This window comes from Podarcis filfolensis (assembly GCF_964270895.1).
Source record: "Podarcis filfolensis genome assembly, chromosome: 3".
Taxonomy (NCBI): Eukaryota; Metazoa; Chordata; class Lepidosauria; order Squamata; family Lacertidae; genus Podarcis; species Podarcis filfolensis.
This window is the reverse complement of record NC_139606.1, coordinates 15,968,375-15,988,336: the sequence shown is the minus strand read 5'-3', so window position 1 is coordinate 15,988,336 and position 19,962 is coordinate 15,968,375. Positions and strand designations below refer to the sequence as shown.

The following is a 19,962-nucleotide window of genomic DNA, read 5'->3' as shown; positions in this document are numbered from 1 at the left end:
TGAAAAACTGGCATAGCCACAAAACACACACTACAGGCAGGCACTTATGCATGCACACTCACTCCACGCTGCCACCAGCGATTAGGCTTGAATTAGAGGGAGGCTGCAAGCAGGAAGGAAAGGGTATTCCCCCTTCCTCAATCACCCTTTCCTCATTGTAGTTAGGCTGAGGGGGGAGCCTTTTATTGGCTGCAGTAGAAGGGATCTTTGAAATCTAATTGTGATGGGAGGGTGTTTGTGGTGGTGGTGGTAGAATCACCGTTAGGGAAAGCTACCACTTCCCTCTCCAGCTAAACCACTCCCCCAAAGTCACAATTCAGTTTGGAAAAGCCCTCTATTGGCTACAGTGAAAGACTTCTTTCAAGCTTAACTCTAGCAGGGGTAGGAACAGGAGAGTAGGACCTTGCAGGCACAAGAAAAAGGCTATGCAGGGGTGCCCACAGGTGCTGTGTTGGCACTGCATTACATAGAGCCATCGTTTCCAGTAGTAAGCACTTTCACTTTTTGTGCTCTCTGATCAAAAAGTTGTGTAATTTAAGCACTACAGACCTGCATTCAGTGTTGTCTTGAAGCCCTATTACATGCACAGTCAAACCGACGTTCACACATGACCTTCCATTTAATGACTGCAGCTAGTCATTCTTTCAGCCTCATGTTTGAAAGTTGAATTCATCCCAATCTAATTGTGTAAATTATGATTCCCCATTTCAAGATGTACCTTAGAATTTCTCAAACCAGCCCTCAGAAATATGGCCAACACTGCTGCAGTAAAGGTTTAAGTGGCATGCGTGTTCCCTAGAGACAAAGGCGTAGCTTGTGCCCTTGGCAAGGAGCTGTATTGGTGCCCCCTGTCCCTTGCACCCTTGGTGCCCTGCTGGGGAGGTGCCCCAGGAACACACTGGTGGGTGGGTGGGTGGGCTCCTAGTTGCTCCAAGCCAGAGTGGAGAGGCATGATGTTTGTAGCCCCCTGAGTCTGTGCCATTGGTGGGGGTAAACCTGGTCGCCCCTAGATATGCCCCTGATTGGAGAGTGACCTAACATTTTACAGTTAAACTAGCTTCATAGTTAAATTCCCATAGGAGCAGCCACCTGAGAAGAGAATTGAAAAGATAAAGTGCCACTCTTGAAAAGGTCCTACTCCTTGCCCTACCACCTCTGATAAAGAGGGGTTGATGTTGGCCCTCATCTGCAGATCCCAATATATTGCAGTTAGAAGAAACTATTGGCTCCCCAATCCCTGAATTATTTATTTTACTTTCAAAATCAGTAATAATATAGAAGTAGACTGGTGGTGAAAGGAATGCTGTATTTTATTGAGCACTCCAGTGGCACATACTCCTAAATTAATTTTTAAGAATGTAGAGTTTTGTCTTCCTTCCAGCTATATTCTGCCATTCAAGCATATTGATTCAATGTTTGAAGTGAAATTGAATTTTATCAGAAGCAGTTTTGCAATCTGCTATCCTGATGTTTACCAGTTCTTTTTGTACATGCAATGAGGAATTTCCACAATGGAGCGAACAGCCTCTTTCCTTTCCACCCTTTAATCCCTTGCTCATTAGATTTGTACAGGTATCAAGCTACTGATGCCAGATTAGGCTTAGTGCCACCGTAGTGCTAAGGAGAAAGTTATTCCTGCTTAGTGCAACACTTCAGCCTTGCAGATAAGTGCCAATTATTTACTAGCCCCCTAGATAAATGCTGCCTATCTGAACAGAGGAAAAGGAATTAAAAATAAGGAACAGTCTCTCTCTCACACATACACATGCACACACACAAACACAGGTAGAGAGATGGAAGGTAGAGGGAAGTCAGCCTTCTTTTGGGCTTCTGTCTGACTGCAGATCTGTCTCACACCTTAAAATGCATAGTTCTGAAGAATAATTAAAATGTTCAGATGTTAATAACTGTCCTCTGTAGCATGCGCCTAGTCTCACAATTTATAAGTAAATTGTAGAGCATTCAAAAACCTTTAGAATGCTAGAGTTGCCAAACAAATCTATAGTTTCTCCAAACCCAACAAGGAGGATTACTCTCCTGTTCCCAGACATTTAGAAGTGGATAGCTAAAAAGGGAAACTATATTCTATTTTTATAATTTAGGGGGGAAAGCTTACAGAGGTGAACACAAACTTAAGTCAGGGGGGAATGAGCTGACAAATATTCAGTGTCAGTTGTGACAATAACAATCAAGGAGACTGATGCTATGTTTTCAGATGAAGCTGACTGCTTTTCTGAAAATAAATCTCTTATGCTCCTCTTGAAGGTTGTCATTTTGTGACTGACAGAGGCCCAGTGTTTTCAATAGTGGCCGAGCATGCAGAAATTCAGCAGGTGCAGCTTTCTATTAGGAAAAGCTGCACCTGTTAGATTTCTGCCTATTGTGTAGCTATTACAGTTATGTGGAAATCCTAATATTGGTTATCATAACATATTTTAAAAGTGATTGTTAACTGAAACTTTGATAAAGTCGCAAGCTTTGACCAGAGTTGTATGTTTTAGCATAAATGTCTGCATTTCTGTTCCCAATTAAGGCTGCAGTCATACCTGGCAGCAAGTCCCAGTGAACTTATAGCTTCTTTTGTGTGCTGTTCAAGTGTGGTGTTTTTCATGTAGGAATCTTTGTAATTAAAATACAAAGTTTCTTCAAAAGAAAGGGCTACTTCATTGTCACATTGTATATATTTTCTGCCTCTTCAGTCTAATTTGTATGATTTAATGATCTAGTTGGTGTACAGAAAATCCACTGGCTGTGTAAAACTATTTCCTCCTCCTTAAAATATAATGCTTTGAAATAAGTTGTGCAGAAGCATCCACAGTATACCTTATTAACCAAAGAGTAAAGCAAAGCAAAGTGAGAACTGTTGTATTCTGATGCCTGCAATTGATGGGTCTTGTATCCAGTTTTATACATTGGTGTTGTATCTTCACATTTGGTGACTGTGTTTTGTAGAGTCTGCCATTTCTCTGTAAAATCTGTTTCCTCAACTCTATAAGTCTACTACACCTCCCCCAAAAAAACCCCACAGGCCATTTGATGCTGCGAGAATAATTTCGCCTGATGTAATTCTACTGGCTTTTCAGTCTATTAAAATGCTGGGAAAAGGTTTCCATAATGAGTAGAAAGTAGAGCTGACACCATGGATGGGAGACACATATTTAGTTCAGTTTGCATTTAAAGGTGAACTTAAGTATCCATACTAACCAAAACAATAGGGGAACTGAAACACAGCCATTAGCAATGCAGTTCTCCAGCCAAGTAGATAGAATGTACAAAAATGCATATACTAAGGTAAAGTGTGCATATAAATGCGTATTATATTGGGGGGAATTGCCTTGCAAATATCTGTATATGACGTAAAATTGCATTTGAATGTATTAAGAGAAATTAGTCCTAAAATACTGATTAATTTTAATGAAGCCTTTCCCCTCAAAAAAAAATTGAAACCATTTGTGGAAATGTGGCAAATCAAACTTGGAAATGTCAGAAATGGAAAGAAGCCAAAATCGACATACAGCCGTACCTTGGAAGTCAAACAGCCTAGTTCTCGAACGTTTTGGCTCCCGAACGATCGAAACCCGGAAGTGACTATTCCGGTTTTTAAACGTTCTTTTGGAAGCCGAACGTCCAATGGGGCTTCCGCAGCTTCCAATTGGCTGCAGGAGCTTCCTGCAGCCAATCAGAAACCGCGCTTTGGTTTTTGAACGTTTTGGAAGTCGAACGGACTTCTGGAACAGATTCCATTCAACTTTCAAGGTCCTACTGTATTTGCTTGTTCCTAGGGAACAGTGGCGTAGCGTGGGTTGTCAGCACCCGGGGCAAGGCAAGTAATTTGCGCCCCCTAACCTGTGGATTTGCGTCCCCTAACCCGTGGATTTGCGCCCCCTAACCCTAACCCCCAGATGTTGCGCCCGGTGCGGCCGGGCCCCCCCTGCACCCCCCACGCTACACCACTGCTAGGGAACACCACCTGGAGTATCCTCATTGTGAATAAATTGGCAACTGACTGGTGTGGGAATTTCCATGAATGATGGGGCATGTCTGCCATTTGTGCCCATGTACACTATACGTTTAAAGCAGTAGGATACCACTTTAAACAGCCACATCTTACCCCAAAGAATCCTGCAAAGTGTAGTTTGTTAATTGAGTTGATAGGAGACCCCCTATTCCTCTACTAGAACTGCAATTCCCAGAGCTTCCTGTGAACAGGGGTTGATTGTTAAACCACTCTAGGAATTGTATTGGGGTGGGTGCAAATAGCAAGAACTCTCAGCACCCTTAACAAACTTCAGTTCCTAGGATGCTTTTGGGGGAAGACGTGACTGTTTAAAGTGGTATGATGCTACTTTAAATGTATAGTGCAGACCTAGCCAGCATGAAAAATGGTCAAGAATGATAGGAGTCTAGTAACCACATTGGCACCTTGTTAACTGGAGAGTTTTTAAAAAATTCCTGTATCTGAAACAATTACGGTATTTCCTTGTAGTCAGTCACCTGCTGACATGGTGGTCTAACCATTAAATCCTCTGTTTTCCAGCCTTTGAAATTAGTAGGCATCTGTTTTTAACATTTTAAACATTTCAGTTAAAGCAGAGTCACTATCAGCAAAGTAAGAGCTCTTAGGTTTTTTTACTTGCTTGTTCATCTTGCTTACCAAACAATGTTGTTATCTTCTGTAATAAGAGATCTGCTAGGATAAATGTGAACACTTTGCTTGGACTAAATATTGCCTCAAGTTTACTAATGTATGACAGTGGTTCACTCTACCAAATGTTAACTAACTGGTTCACTTTAACTAATGTTAATCTTGTTCATTCATAAACCATTGTGTATTTGCCACCCTTAGGTAATTTCAAGTTCATTTTGTCTGCTTGGATAACTGCAAGAATCTGGAGAAATGGTTATATGGTCCCTAGAGCTTTATTATTCTAATTAAACTTGTCAGAGAAATTATTTTAGGTCCACCAGATAACATAAAAATTAAGCTTCCAGACAAAAGAGAGTATTAATTTATAGCTGGTATGTTTCATGTGAATGTCATTTTGTATTATACTGTATATGAAAAAAGTCTCTGCTGCTCAGTTTTCTTTCTAGTACAGCTGCACTTCACAGGGAAGTTAGAAACAAATACAAAAGCTAAGAGAATTCAGTAAACTAGAAAAGCTATTTATCCCAGCAAAGTTGAATATGTCAGGGGTTCCCAGACTGTGGTCCATGGACCACCAGTGGACCAAGGTCTCATTTAGGTAAACTGTGGTGTGTCTCTGGATTTGTGGGTGAAGACAGGAGATGGTATAGCCATCCATTAAATACTCCTATTGAATTTTAGTGCTTTTTATTGCTCCCTTTATTTCTTATATCATGCTTTATCTTATTGCAACCCGAGCCTATATGGAGAGAATGCAGAGCATTCTCAACCCAAGAGGGTCCTGCTCCTTCCATTGCTACAGGCTTGGATTCATAGACCTTAAGCACCGTGTCTGACCCTCTCTGCAGCATGAAATGACAGCACACCTTGAGCTCTGCCCTCCTACTCCAGCTTGCAAAACTGACACTTTTTTACCGTTCGCTTACATCACTGTCCACTGCAAATCTGGAACTTCCCCACTTGCACTCCAGCGGAATAGTGTCTCTCTCTCTCTTTTTTTTACTGATCTGTTCTCTCTCTGTGTCTTTTCTTAAGTCAATGACTAGGTCATTCCCGTGATTACCTCTTGATGGCTTTTCTGCCAGGCAGTTTCCTGGACAGGGAAAGCCAACGATTTGAAGTATAACTTCCACCAACTCATACCAATGCTATAATATGATGCATTTCCTTTCTTTTTTAGGCAATGTACGTGCCCATCCCATTTGGTAGTTTTGGATGTGTTTAGCAATAAACAAATCTTGTTAGCCCAATCCATTATATTAAACTACTGTATTTTTCACTCTATTAGATGCACCGGACCATAAGACGCACCTAGTTTTTAGGGGAGGAAAACAAGAAATAAGAAAGCAACGCAAAGCATCCTGAGCTAAGAGGGAGCGCTCCTCCATCTTCGCTCAGGAGGCTTTGCGGGGCTATCCCTGAAGCCAGGAGGGCAAGAGGGATTGGTGCGATGAAGGCTCTCCTTGCCCGGGAGAGGCTGCTCGCAGCTAAGGCTCTCCCAAGAGCCACGCTTCCTTTAAAGAGCGTGCAGGGTGTGTGTGCGGCTCTTGGGGGCTTTTCCCGAGGAGGGAGAAGTGCAGCCCATCTCCCTCCTCGGGAAAAGCCCCAAAGAGCCCCCCACACGCTCCACACGGCTCTTTAAAGGGAGCGCTGAGCAGAGCCTCCCGCCTGCATTCGCTCCATAAGACGCACACACATTTCCCCTTACTTTTTAGGAGGGGGAAAGTGTGTCTTATAGAGCGAAAAATACAGTATTTTAAAGGGTTAGATCCTGACCTACTGTTCTGCAAATAGAAGGGCTCATTTTGGCACATGCAATGCTCTACATTTTTGAAAGAGATCCTGAGGTTGAAACTGAATCCTTAATGACTCTTTCAGGTTACAAACTCGTCTACCGTCAATTTACATTGATTACTTTTTTGTAATATCTTATCCTTCAGTAGCCTTGAGTTAAGGAATACCAGACAATCTCCTGGGCCTTTATTAGTTCTCATTCTATTATTTTTTATTCTTTCCTCTCTTTTTTTAATCTGAAGGAGGTTCAAGAAGGACCAATCAGAATGTAACAAAATAATTTCTTTGTAAAAGTCCTGTCTCACTGTGGGTTTTGTTTTTTGTTTTTGTGTGTGTGTGGACCAAGATGGCTTCCTTTGTTTTACTGTAAAATGTTCTTGTTTCTCTGTGACACCTTTTTGTTAAAAGTTGTACTCTATTTGATGTCTTTATTATTTTCAGAATCAGAAGAAATTCTTCAGAATAAGAGAGGAGTTAACGTTTCAAAAGAGGTAAAACACTACCGCCTTTTCAAAAACTGCTTTGTTTTTCCTGTATATGAATTGCATTTTTATTGTGCTTCTTAAAGTATATTAAAATAAACAACAAATAACAGATTTTAGCACATGGCTCTTTTCTGTATGAGACCAGTATAAATAGCATGAAGATTCATTCTACTATTGGGTAAATCACTAGATAAGGAAAGAGAAAGTAAATAATTGAAAAGAAAAGAGATATGTACTTGGAAATAACAACATGCTGAGTAAGACAGTTGTTGAAGTCAAGGTTATTGCCCCAAACTAGTAATAGATTGAATCATATGAAAATGTGTTTTGTACAGTGCACATGAAAAACTATCTACCCAGACAATGTTAAAATGCATTTGGTTGGATCCAGATTAGGAATGTAATCCTAATCCCCTTCCCCCTGATGGTTGAGTGGCTGAGTTAGGATGACACATAGTTGTCTCTTTACCAGCCTCCACTAGCAGAGAGGAATACTGTTGGAAGTCTCTGCCATTGTGGAGGCCCCAGCTTTGCCTTAGCAGGTAGAAAGCTACAACTGGCCATTCTCCCACCTGCAGTAGCAAGCAGAAAGCCACAAAATGAGGTGTTTTGTGGCACAACCCACAGTGGCTAGAATCTTCTGGATCCTAAGCTTTGTGGATCCCCCAAAGGATCCTTTAAAATATCCACAGAAATGCGAAAGTAATTTTCTAAGAAACTCCATGTGTGGGGTCCTCGCCTCTATGAACTTTAAATTACATTACAGACAGAGGTGTATTTAGGGGAGCATGGCCAGTTCAGTCGCACTTGGTGTGGAGTTTCAGGGATGCTGCAGGGTGTACTGCAATGGAGTGCAGGAGATAGAGGGGCGCCACTGAAATTTGAGACCCCAAGATCTGCAACTGTTACAGAGCAAGTCCTCCTTGGGAACAATGGGAATTAATGGTCTGTTGCTCTCAGAGGGAAACTGTTAAGTTGTGGGCGAACATATCAGATGACACAGTGATTCTTCAAACAGCTCTTGTTTATTCAAAGGCCAGAACTGAACTGAACTGAGGAGCTCAGTCAGCCTGCTTATATAGAGCTCCAGAACAACGTAACTGTAGCAACTTTCTAAAAATATCCAATCACTGAATGTCACTTTCGATCCTTCATTTGCATACAAACTATCCAATCGCTGAACGTCACTTTCGATCCTTCATTTGCATAACTATCTACAGTATCCCCTGCTGGCCCAGGGTGAGAACTTCAGTACATAACAGAAATGTGCAGCAAAAACATGCATGCCTCCAGTGCCCTCAGACTACCTGGTGCAGGCAGCCAGAATCCACGGACTGGAGATTCTAAAGTGGACTTCATTATCTGATCCATCTTATGATCTTCCCAGATTAGATCACTTTGGTATCCGACCTAAGGATTCCATCCCTACCTCCTAGCGATTCCAACAGCTCTGAGTATTCACCTTGTGTCCACCAGTGTTGTGGCCCTTTTAATGTGGAATTTATCGCCTTATGAGATAAGGCATGTTCCAAGCATCTACTCTTTCAGATAACATGCTCCAGACCTTTATTTACCCAAGCCTTTTCTGACATAAATATTTAATTGCTGTCCGCTGGTCATCTTCTGGTGTTGTACTGTGTTATCTTAGCTGTATTGTTTCTGGTGTGTGTTTTAGATGTATTTTTGGTTTTCTATACACTATTCTAATGTTTTATAATGTGAGTGGTTTATAAACCTTTTAAAATAACAATAGTTGTTTATATTATGTGGAAGAATGATGCCCATGTTTTTGCTGTTTTTATGTGCTGTGCTAAACGTACAGGTGAGCTCAGAGATTATTAGCTATGTTTCTCCATGCTATGAGATTTTTGTGTTTCCTTGTTAAGTTCTTGCTTCATTCCAAATGGTCACAGTAACTTCGTTCTGCTGAGTGCTTTCTGCCTACTGCCTTCAGCAAAGTTGACTTTGACTTACACAGCCTAAGTGATAGATGATATAGCTGATGAATAGTTGTTTCTTATTCTCAATGCAAAATCCCTTCTAGGGAAAATAAAAGAAGCTGCTGCAAAATGAATCATTTCATGCAAATAAAAAACCTTGACTGGGGATAAAAGTTGCCTCTGATGATTATGCTCAGGTTGATCAAATCAAATAACTGAAATACAATTTTGAGTGTGAATAGCTAGAGCTTATTTTAGAGCTGGAAATGAAGCAAAGCATGATTAAAAAACAATTGAATTTTGTTAAAAGTGAAAGAAGAGGCACTCAAGATGAGCACATTTTGCATATCATCCCTCAAGTGATATTACATAACATGCTCCATAGCAATGTGGGATGTATGCAATGTCATCTGGGCAAAATTAAAAACCACTTAATTCTACTTAGTTATTTGTAAAGAAAGCGTAGTTCTGCAACAGCCATTAAAAAAAAAATTGTTTAGGGCTTCTGGAGGCGGCGCCAACGGCAATGGCGGTCTCCTTCTAATCTGGAGGAGAAGCTCCGCGGAAAGTGGGTCTGTCCGCTATGGCGAAGCGGAGACCCTTTCAAAAATCACAGGCAGGAGAAGCCTGTGAGCGTGGGACTCGGCGGGCACCCTTAGTGCCCCCCGAATTGGCAAAGGAACCCCGCAAGGGGTTATGTTTGCTGACTGGGAACAGTTGTGGACCACCGGTATGAAATTTACGGCATGTAATGCCTTAAGAGAGAATATTACGAAAATGATATACAGGTGGTACATGACACCAGTCAAGCTTGCAAAAATATATCATTTGCCTGATAATAAATGTTGGAAATGTAAAGAAAATGAAGGTACATTCTTTCACCTTTGGTGGACGTGCCCAAAGATTAAGGCTTTCTGGGAGATGATATATAATGAAATGAAAAAGGTATTTAAATATACCTTCCTGAAGAAACCAGAGGCCTTTCTTCTGGGCATAGTCGGCCAAATGGTGCCAAAGAAGGACAGAACTTTTTTTATGTATGCAACAACAGCAGCAAGAATACTTATTGCAAAGTATTGGAAGACACAAGAGCTACCCACCCTGGAAGAGTGGCAGATGAAGGTGATGGATTATTTGGAATTGGCGGAAATGACTGGCAGAATCCGAGACCTGGGAGAAGAGTTGGTGGAAGAAGACTGGAAGAAATTTAAAGACTATCTTCAGAAATACTGTAAAATTAATGAATGTTAAAATGATGTTGGATTGAAAATAAGTGGCATTAGCAACAAAGTTAACAAGAGTCTGCACAATTGAATTGATAATGGATGAAAATATAGAGTTATAATATGTTAAGATACAGAGTTAAGATAAATGAAAGAGGGTAAGGATTTGCTGATTTGATTACTTAAATGGGAATACAAAAAGGGGAGGTGTGAGGAGGCCAAGGAAATAAGATAATGAGTTAGGGTTACAAAAATGGATTTGTTTTTATTCTTCTTTTTTCTTTTTTATGTACTTTTCTATGTTTTTTTGTATTTCTTTCTTTTTATATGACCTTTTTAAATTTATGTTTTTGTAAAACTTCAATAAATATCTTTTTAAAAAAAATTGTTTAAATCCTTACTGTGAAACTGCTCGGACCCAGGCCTATAAAGCATGGAACAAGTGGGAAATTACTCAGACCCATGCTTTCTCGACATGGGACAAGCGGAAGTGTAGACAAGCCCTGTATGAGCAAATAAGCAGATTCTAGGACCTGACCAGACAACGATTTCTTTCAGTTTTGAAGATAGATTACATATATAAATTCAATTGTTTTGCAGGAGACCCTGAACAAGAGTAAAAGATTAACAGTTCAAGATTCATTTTCATCAGAAGGTAATCATTTCAATTGAAAGCTTAACTGTCTCCTACTCCCTCTTTTGTATATTCTCTCGGAGTGTTAGGCAAAATTTGAGCTGTAAAAGCTTTCTGAATCAGTACAGTGGTACCTCGGTTTACAAACTTAAATCCTTCCAGAAGTCTGTTCTTAAACCAAAGCATTCTTAAACCGAGGTACACTTTCCCTACTGAGGCCTCCCACCACCAATGCCCTACCACCATTCAGCTTCCGTTCGGCTTCCGAGGCAAAGTTTGCTAACCGGAACACCTACTTCCGGTTTTGCGGAGTTCGTTCACTGAATTGTTCGTTAACAGGGCTCTTCGTAGACCAAGGTACCACTGTAATTTTTCAAAAAATGTTTTCAATAGAAAAAATAATAAAATCTCCCTACCCAGTTTTCTCACTACTCTGCTGTAAAATCTCACTCAATTCAGAATTGGCAAAATGAAAGCATAATGAGACAATGTTCTATCGGGGTGACAATAGGAATTTTTGTGTGCCCAGTACCCTGTATGTGGATCAGGCCCTCTAAACCACTTGCAAAAAGAGAGCACAGATTTGCATAAAATGTGCACATTCTTTGCATCGCATGCAAATTTGTGCTCTCTTTCTCAGGTGGAGAGAAGGACTCAAAAATAAATCAGTAGACACACATGTAATAAAATGTCTGACAGAATCTGAACAGGGGAAGGTTTTCCTATATTTGTATTTATATACTAGAAATGTTTAACATGTTGAATGTATGCCACACAGCTGTTGAAGACACAAGATCACAACTTTCCCCCAGTGCCAGTCTTAAATGAATGCATGCATCTTTTTGAAGGCCAGCCAAGAGCTAACAGCAGAGAGGGAATCTAATATAAAATACTGCTACATCACAATTGCATCTACCTGAATGTGAACCTCATTGAGTTCAGTGGAACTTACTCCCAGGTCAGCCTGCAATCCTATACACACATATCTGGGAGTAAGTCCCAATGAATTCAGCAGGACTTAACATCTGAGCAGACACATCTAGGATTGCACTCTTAGAATGTTAGCTGATAATCAACATCATAATCTCAATGCGAATTTTCTTACTCTTAATTAAAATAAGGAATAGTTTATCGATCATTTCACATAAGTTAGATAATAACCACCACAAAAAAACACCTCTTTGGAAGCCCATGCTTTTTTTAAAAAAAAATGTCAATATTGATTTTCCGCTGAAAAATAGGAATCCATGAAGATGCACTTGTCAACTTGACTGCATGTTTTAAAAGAATGCAAAATGTGGCATGACTGGCTATTTTTGCTCATATCAGAAGAGCAAAAACATTCGGGAGCAAGAAGCGCTGACAGAACTGGGGAAACTAGGTCGGACAATGAAATGGTCAGCAATTTGTGAATTGATGCAAACTTTATCCAGAACTTTCTTTGACACTTTATAAATATCTAGTTATGAATTGCAGAACCCCATTCAGCTCACCTTATAGAAGACATCCATGTGAAACTTCATAAGCACTAGAGTTTTGATTCCACATACTTAAGAGCTTAATTACACATGACCATGGGTGCAGCGGGGGTGGGGGGCAAGGAGGGGCAGCTGCCCCCCAACCAATAAAAATCAATAAAAATACATAGCAAACTGAGGTTCTGCCCCCCCCAACAAAAGGCCTGCCCTCCAAAAACTACTGGCAATGCCCATGCACATGACGCTAGTTGTGTCCCTCCCAATCATGTCATGGTTTAAATAAAACAAATTACAGGTGTGTGAGTAATTTCTCTCCCCCGCCCTGTGAACACAGCGTGCAGGGAAAGTAGGTTTACGCTTTGCCTACAAAATTACAACAAATCCTCCCCTGTGCTGTAGACAGAGAAAGAAAGAAAGAAAGAAAGAAAGAAAGAAAGAAAGAAAGAAAGGCTTTTTCTGCTCAGAACACTGCCCAACCTATTTCCTAGCTTAAATGCAGGCAAGCACCAGTAGCATTATAGCCATCACCAAGCTCACTATGTCAGCATGATCCCATGTGCCTTATAGTTAGTATTAGACACTTACAACATATTTGTTGCTAGTGGACACTCTCTTTCAGAATGGCATGCTCTACTTGTCAAGCACAAGATGGTGCATTAGTTAGGGACAGAAGCCAGTTTGTGTACCATTCTAGCTGTGCATAACTATGAGGTGTTTGTTTTAACTAAGTGTGATAAATATATTCGAATTTGCCCAGTGCCTGACAATTGCGGAGGATAAAATTATGCCAGCCTTTCTTCTTATTCTTCAAGGAACGTAACTCAGTAGTAGAGTACACACTTTGCCTGCAAAAAGGCCTCTGGTTCAATCCTTGGTATCTTCAGGTGGGACTCAGAAAGACCTTTTTCTAAGACAGTAGACAGCTGCTGCCAGTGTGTGTAAACCAGAGCTTTCCAAACTGTCACGACACATTGGTGTGTCGGCTGCAGTGTGTAGGTGTGTTGCGTGAACGCTCCCCATGCGCCTCCTGATGCTGGAAAGGGGTTAGTTTAACCTCCAGTTTGCTAGTAAAACTGAATTACAGTGTAGCGAAATGAGGCATGGCTAAAAGGGGTGTCACCAACATGACAAGATTGGAAAGCTCTGGTGTAGTCAATGGCCTGACTCCATATAAGGCAGTTTCCTATGAATATACAGTTATGGGCAGCAATGGCTAAAGCCCATTGAGTCTGGTGGGGCAGAAGGCAGAAGCTAGGTAAAGGTAAAGGGACCCCTGACTATTAGGTCCAGTCGAACCAGAGCAGCGCACGGAAACGCCATTTACCTTCCCGCCAGAGCAGTACCTATTTATCTACTTGCACTTTGACGTGCTTTTGAACTGCTAGGTTGGCAGGAGCAGGGACCGAGCAACGGGAGCTCACCCGGTCACAGGGATTCGAACCGCCGACCTTCTGATTGGCAAGTCCTAGGCTCTGTGGTTTAACCCACAGCGCCACCCGCGCCCCTATAAGCTAGGTAAAGCTGGAGCAAATGAAGGACAAAGCCAGCAAATGCTAGTTTTGGCTCTGTCCTGCTCCTCCTCCTTCTAAGGACAACACTGAGACTAAGGAAGACAAAGCTGGCAGCCAGTGCCTGCTCCTTGGACGGGATGTAAATAAGAAGGCAGGAAGTGGAGGCTGAGGGCAGATTGAGGTTGGTGGAATGTTTAATTGCCCTCCTCAATTTAGGTGCGGATAGTTGAGTGGGCCTTTCCCAAGCAAGCATAATCTGAAGGGAAGAAATTGTGTGGTTAGCCCTGACCACATGATTTAGGGCCTTTAAATGTTGCAGCAGTGTCTAGGAACGACACCTCAGAAAAGTGACTCCCCCACTGTCACTCCAATGAAGAAACAGCATCTTAAAACCAAAGTAGACACAGTGTGAGATATCTGCGATCAAAACTGATTCATTTTATTATTACTTTGAAGTCTATCTGAAGTTAAGTCCAACATTTCACTTCTCTCTGTAGCTGATATTTGTCCTACTGATGAAAAAAAAAATACTGGGGAAGTTTAAGTGTATATTTCCCTCAGTGGAGTTAATAACAACAGCTTTGAGGAAAGGGAATTAGGCTAGGGAAACTGTAGGAGGTAAGGGTTGAACACTTTCTCTCCTGGTGCCATGTTCTAATAAAAAAATTCAGAGCCTCTGCATGGCTGTTTTAGAATGGAAATGAAAAATGATGGGAGATCTGGCCACAGAATCCCTATGACTCATTTGATTTGGCTCCTGGAGTGATGGAGGAGGAGATGAGATTTCAGAGAGAATGATGAGAGCCTTGGGGCCAAAAAGAAAGGCTACCACTTGTTGGGGAAAGAACCCAACATGTATGCTTTTGTGAAATATTGTGTATGTGTTGGAGGAAGAGGAAGGGTGTGTATCCAAGAGAGAGGGCCAATGAACTTTGAAAGCAGACAGGAGATGGGATGAGAGCCATGGAAACAATTAGAAATCATCAAGGTTTGAGGATATAAATGCCACTCATTGCTATGGCACAATGCACTCCTATTTAAACTTGTAATGGGTAGGTGGGTTAAGGCCCTAACTCTAGTGCTTTCAGTGAAGGGGATTCATAAATGCTTAATGGGGCTTGGCAGTATAAGCTATCTTTAGTAACCACATACTGTATTACATCAAATGCATTGTGCTTTAAGGGTGGCTCAATTCATGCGCAAATCTTGTTTGAAACCTTATATTTAAATTCCACTCTAGCGTTCACCAGAATTTGAAAACAGAAATGTTGCTTATTACATGCACCCTATCAAAAGAGCGCATGATTTAAATCTCTGGCGATACATCGTGGAGTTGCATCACAGTGTTTTTTCTGGTCACATTTCTAGTGGAAGAGGAGGTGGAAAGAAAGGACAAAGGTCGTCAGTTTTATCAGAGAAGCCTCAAAATACTGAAGCATTCCAAAAACAAAGAAGATACAGAAAAGTAAGTGTAGGCTTAGCTGTTTTGCTAACACAGTCCCAGAGAAGGCATAAATCGGTTTATGTGCAGGTCTGGCACATGGCTGGCACAGTCTTTCTTGGTGACTTTAGAAGGATGGAATAGGTACATGTGGCCATGTTTCTCCCTTTCCTATTAATTTGTATGGTTCCATTGCCAATGCAAGAGTGAGTTTTTCTTGTAGAGATTTGCAGTGGTAGGCTTATGAAGCACACCTATGGAGGGGTCCTTTTATAATCAGCCATGTGTCAACCCACATCTGCCCCATGTAATATTTGGTGAAATAAACACATAATATTACATTCCATGTTCATTGTTTCCATGCAGCCTGCAAACATCAGCAAATGAATGGGACAATGGCAGGACACCATATTATGTCGTGCTTATTTGTACTAAACATAACTAGTATTAAACAGGGAGGAGAGCAGCAAACTGTACTTAGGCTCTGCTTCAGTCCCAATAGCCTTCCAAGGAAAATCACAGCTATGTTCAGTCTTTTTCCTGATTTGAAATTCTCTATGGTCAAGGCCGTCTTAACCATTGGTGCTAGGGGTGCCAGGCCAAGAGTCCGGGGCTGAGCGTTGAAGTCAGGGGAAGACCTACTGACAGCTGAGCGGAGCAGAGCCTGTCAGAGCACTGCGGGCTCTTCTACTGTGGGCAGCTCTTCCCCGGACTCCAACTCTTGCCGCCGAACTCACGCCGAGCTGCCTGCAGCAGAAGAGCCTGCGGCACTCCGACGGTCTCTTCTCCGCTCCGTTCTGCTGTTGGCTCTTGCCCCAGCTGTATGGCGGCTAACTGTTTCGGCGCTGCGCCTGGAGCGCCGCATAACATTGTGGGTACTGCACGACGCATCCTGTTGCGTGCGCCGAGCTGTGGGTTCCTTTGAAGAAGAAGAGTTTGGATTTGATATTCCGCTTTATCACTACCCAAAGGAGTCTCAAAGCAGCTCGCATTCTCCTTTCCCTTCCTCCCCCACAAAAAACACTCTGTGAGGTGAGTGGGGCTGAGAGACTTCAAAGAAGTGTGACTGGCCCAAGGTCATCCAGCAGCTGCATGTGGAGGAGCGGAGATGCGAACCCTGTTCACCAGATTATGAGTCTACCACTCTTAACCACTACACCACACTGACTTTTCTGCTGTTGGCTCATGTTCCCAGCACCACCCAACATGGGGTGCCAGCACAGAACGATGGGGAAGGCAAGCAGCAGCAGAGGAAACATCTTCAGATGGGATCTACCGCACGCCGACAGCGCCGATGGCAGCAACAAAACCCGATGAATAGGAGCACATGGATCCCATCTGGAGATCTTTCCTCTGCTGCCACTTGCCTTCCCCATTGTTCTGCGCTGGCACCCCACATTGGGCAGCGCTGGGAGCATGTTCCAACAGCGGAAAAGCCAGCAAAGGAACCCGCAGCTTGGTGTATGCAATAGGATGCGTTGTGCAGTGCCCACAACATTACACGGTGCTCCGAGCGCTGCACGTGCAGCCAAAACAGCCGCCATGCAGCAGGGGGGAGGCAGCGGGCAGACAGCGCGGCGACTGTGCTGCCCAACATTTTGCCCCCCCCCCCAGCATGTAACCCGCACCCACCTATGTACACTCCTGTGCATGGAGCGCTGGCACACCTGTTGGTTGGTGCTGTGAGTCCCCGCGTCTAAAGGTAAACAACTATTTCAACAACTTTGCCCCCCCCTAAAAAAAGGTTGACAACTCTGGGCAACCTAGGGGTGCCAGGCAGATCTTTGCACCCCAGTGCTGCATATGCTTAAGACGGCCCAGTCTATGGTGATGAACCATATGATGAAGGTGTTGTACTTCTAATGCAAAGTTACAGCAGAATAAATTCCTGTTTTATGTATAGATGAGAAATTTCCATAACCGACGGACTAAATCTGAACTTTGTGTTTCTGTATCAGAGCCCACCGGCTCCTTGTCAAAGCAGCAAAAATGGGAAACCAGAAAGCTATGGAGCAACTGGCATCTGACATGTTGTTTGGAAATAATGTTCCTCAAAATGTAGAAGCAGCTGTATCATTGTATGAGATTTTAGCTGACGAAGGATCTCATAAAGGCCAGACGGTACGTGCTCTTTAATTAGCTAAAGCTTTAAACAGGCACTAGTCTACTTTAGAGTGCATAAATATTTGAAAAGAGGTAAGATGGTGTTTATGCTCAGCCAAGAAATGTCAACAAGGTAGGGATATAAAGTTAATTATTTATTAAATTGCCTGATTTCAAGAGGCTATCTGGTGTGTTCAGCAAACATCTTCTAAAATCCTTGTTCAATAAAATTCCAGGTCAAGGCTTCAGTCCTTATTCCACTGAAGACACTCCGAAGGTAGACAATGGTTTCCATGGAACAAAAATCAAATGTTTACGGTTGTTAGAATTGAAGATATAAGAACTAATTATATTTTTGCACCTAGCTCGTGTGTCTAAAATGTTCTGATTTGAGGCAAATTATCAATTTTAATTGAAAAGGATTTATGGATGACACAAAATAATAGCAAAAAAACAACTATGCTTAAGAGATCGGCTGCAAATTCAGTTGCTCAGACTAGTCTCTTGTCTAAGAAATCACAAATGGATCTCCTCTTGCATTCCTTTCGCATGACTCTGTTGCAGAACATGAAGAGGCATCTCACAAGTTGTGCTGATTGTTGAATCTTTTGTCTAGGTTTTCATAGCATTTTGCATATGTGTCTGATTGTTTCCTGTGTGCACATACATGGATAAAAGCAATACATGAATTGTTTATGGGTCATTAAAGAACAGATAGACCAAATGTGCCAAAACACATTGGCTTTACAAAAGCTTTCCAGTCCACTCATCATTTCAATAATGCATGGCTCTCCTGCCAGGGTTTCTTATCTTCCAACTGAGTTCTGATGAGTGAAAGCTTTGTTGAAAGAAAAACGAAAGAGTCTTGTGGCATCTTAGACAGGAAGGATGATATCCAACTAAGTCATATATAGAGTCCATTGGTTTCATTGTGTCTATTCTCAGTATGACCAACCTTGGATGTTGCTGTAACATATTTATTGTGCTGTAAGCTTTTGTGGATTAGTGTCCATGGGCATCACGTGATGCAGGTTCATTGTTTTATGGTCACCAGGCAATGGCTTTTCCACCTGCCTTGCCCCACACTCCAGCCCTGGGAGGCTATCCCGACCATGACTTTGAGAATAGCAGAAGCATCTGGGAAGAGAGAAGTCATGGGATATTATTTAAGAATAGTTTTATAAGTTGTGTGTCCTTGTTTTTCAATTCGATCCTTTTACATGATTTTGTAAGCTTTGTGGTATTTTATGCATTGTGATTTGCCGTTATTTTTCTTGATTATAGATTAGTAATTCTTTATCATGGGTAGGCAGACTAAGGTTTGTGGGCCAGATCAAACCCAACTGCTTTCTGGATCCAGCCCATGGACGGTCCAGGAATCACCGCGTGGATCGCCAGTGTGCACGTTCTTTCCCTCTCCCTCACACAGCGGCGGCACCGCTGCTGCCTCCTCCCTCCCTCCTGGCTTCTCCCCGCCCTGCCTAGAGGAGGAAGGGGGCTGGGCTTTGTTGGTGCCAGCAGCAGCAGCACTTGAGCGGCTGCCATTTTAAGCAGCCCCTCTCCAGAGCCCTTTCACGCGCCGCTCATTGTCCCTCCGCCACCGTTCTCCGCCCCCCCAAATATTCCCCGGGCCCCCGCAAGGTCTGAGGGACAGTGGACCAGCCCCCTGCTGAAAAAGTTTGCTGACCCCTGTTTTTTATTGTAACTGATAAGCATAAACAGTTTAAATTATTATTTGCTGATCTTTAATTTTACTGTTTACTATTAGACTGATGGATTGTTGAATGCTGTTTTGTTTATTTTAAAGTTATTGTGACTTTTTATATTGGATCAGATTGTTACTATTAATGTTTGATGTTTTATTGTGTTTTTATTTGTGTTAGAATCTGCCAAGAGTGGCTAGGGCAACCCAGCCAGATGGGCGGGGTATAAATAAAAAAATATTATATATTATAGGTTCTGGGCCATGAAATGTGATCCCACAACAAGGATTTCTGTCTCCAAGGTGTCACATTAGTGTTCCTCTGGAATGTGCAGAACTGCACATTATAATAAATGTTATAGTATCTTCAGGAGTATCATTAAGAAACATTTCAGAGGAAAGGGGAAATGTTTTCATATTGTTTAATGTTGCATCGCTTTAATATTGTAAAACACTACACCTAAGCACATACGTTTCCTCATTTCCTTGTGAAACAGCTAAATAGCACAGCTTTATTGTGGATCCTGACCATAGGAGGAGGTCAGTTTACATTGTAAATACACTTCCATCCTCTGGACCATGGTCTGGAAAACGGAATGTCTGAAGATACAAAGGCTGGACATCCCTGAATTAAATTTTAGCTCAGTGACCTATTTTAAACTTATAACTATTTGTGAGGAACAAAGTTGTGATATAGAAATTTAGTTTTTCTTCATTCAGAAGCACCATTACTTTTTCCATGTTACATCTTTTCTGTGACACAATGTTCCACCAATTAATCTTGTCCATATCTATAACCTTGAACCAAGACTGGCCGGAATAAATCTAGAATTCATTTTGTACAAAGATCGAAGCACACGCCTGTGCCTCAAGGAGTCTATATACAGTCACATCACAGCCTGTCTGCCACTTTAACTTTGTTCTCAGTGCGATGTTTACATAGTTACGCACAGAAAATTTGCAAAGGGGAATATATGAAAACACACGTATGTGTGTGTTCACA

General features: G+C 41.9%; 1 protein-coding gene across 8 annotated transcripts in view; it reads left to right on the top strand.

The window, feature by feature from the left end:
• Positions 1–19,962, top strand: part of SEL1L2 (SEL1L2 adaptor subunit of SYVN1 ubiquitin ligase) — a 51,244-nt gene that overhangs the window by 11,797 nt on the left and 19,485 nt on the right. For all 8 annotated transcript variants that reach the window (XM_083607278.1, XM_083607271.1, XM_083607277.1 and 5 more), the window contains exons 2-5: positions 6,884–6,933; positions 10,691–10,745; positions 15,082–15,178; positions 17,113–17,275. In XM_083607278.1, coding sequence (XP_083463404.1) covers positions 17,144–17,275 — 132 coding nt within the window. In that variant the 5' untranslated portion in view covers positions 6,884–6,933; positions 10,691–10,745; positions 15,082–15,178; positions 17,113–17,143. The remainder of the gene's footprint in view (positions 1–6,883; positions 6,934–10,690; positions 10,746–15,081; positions 15,179–17,112; positions 17,276–19,962) is intronic.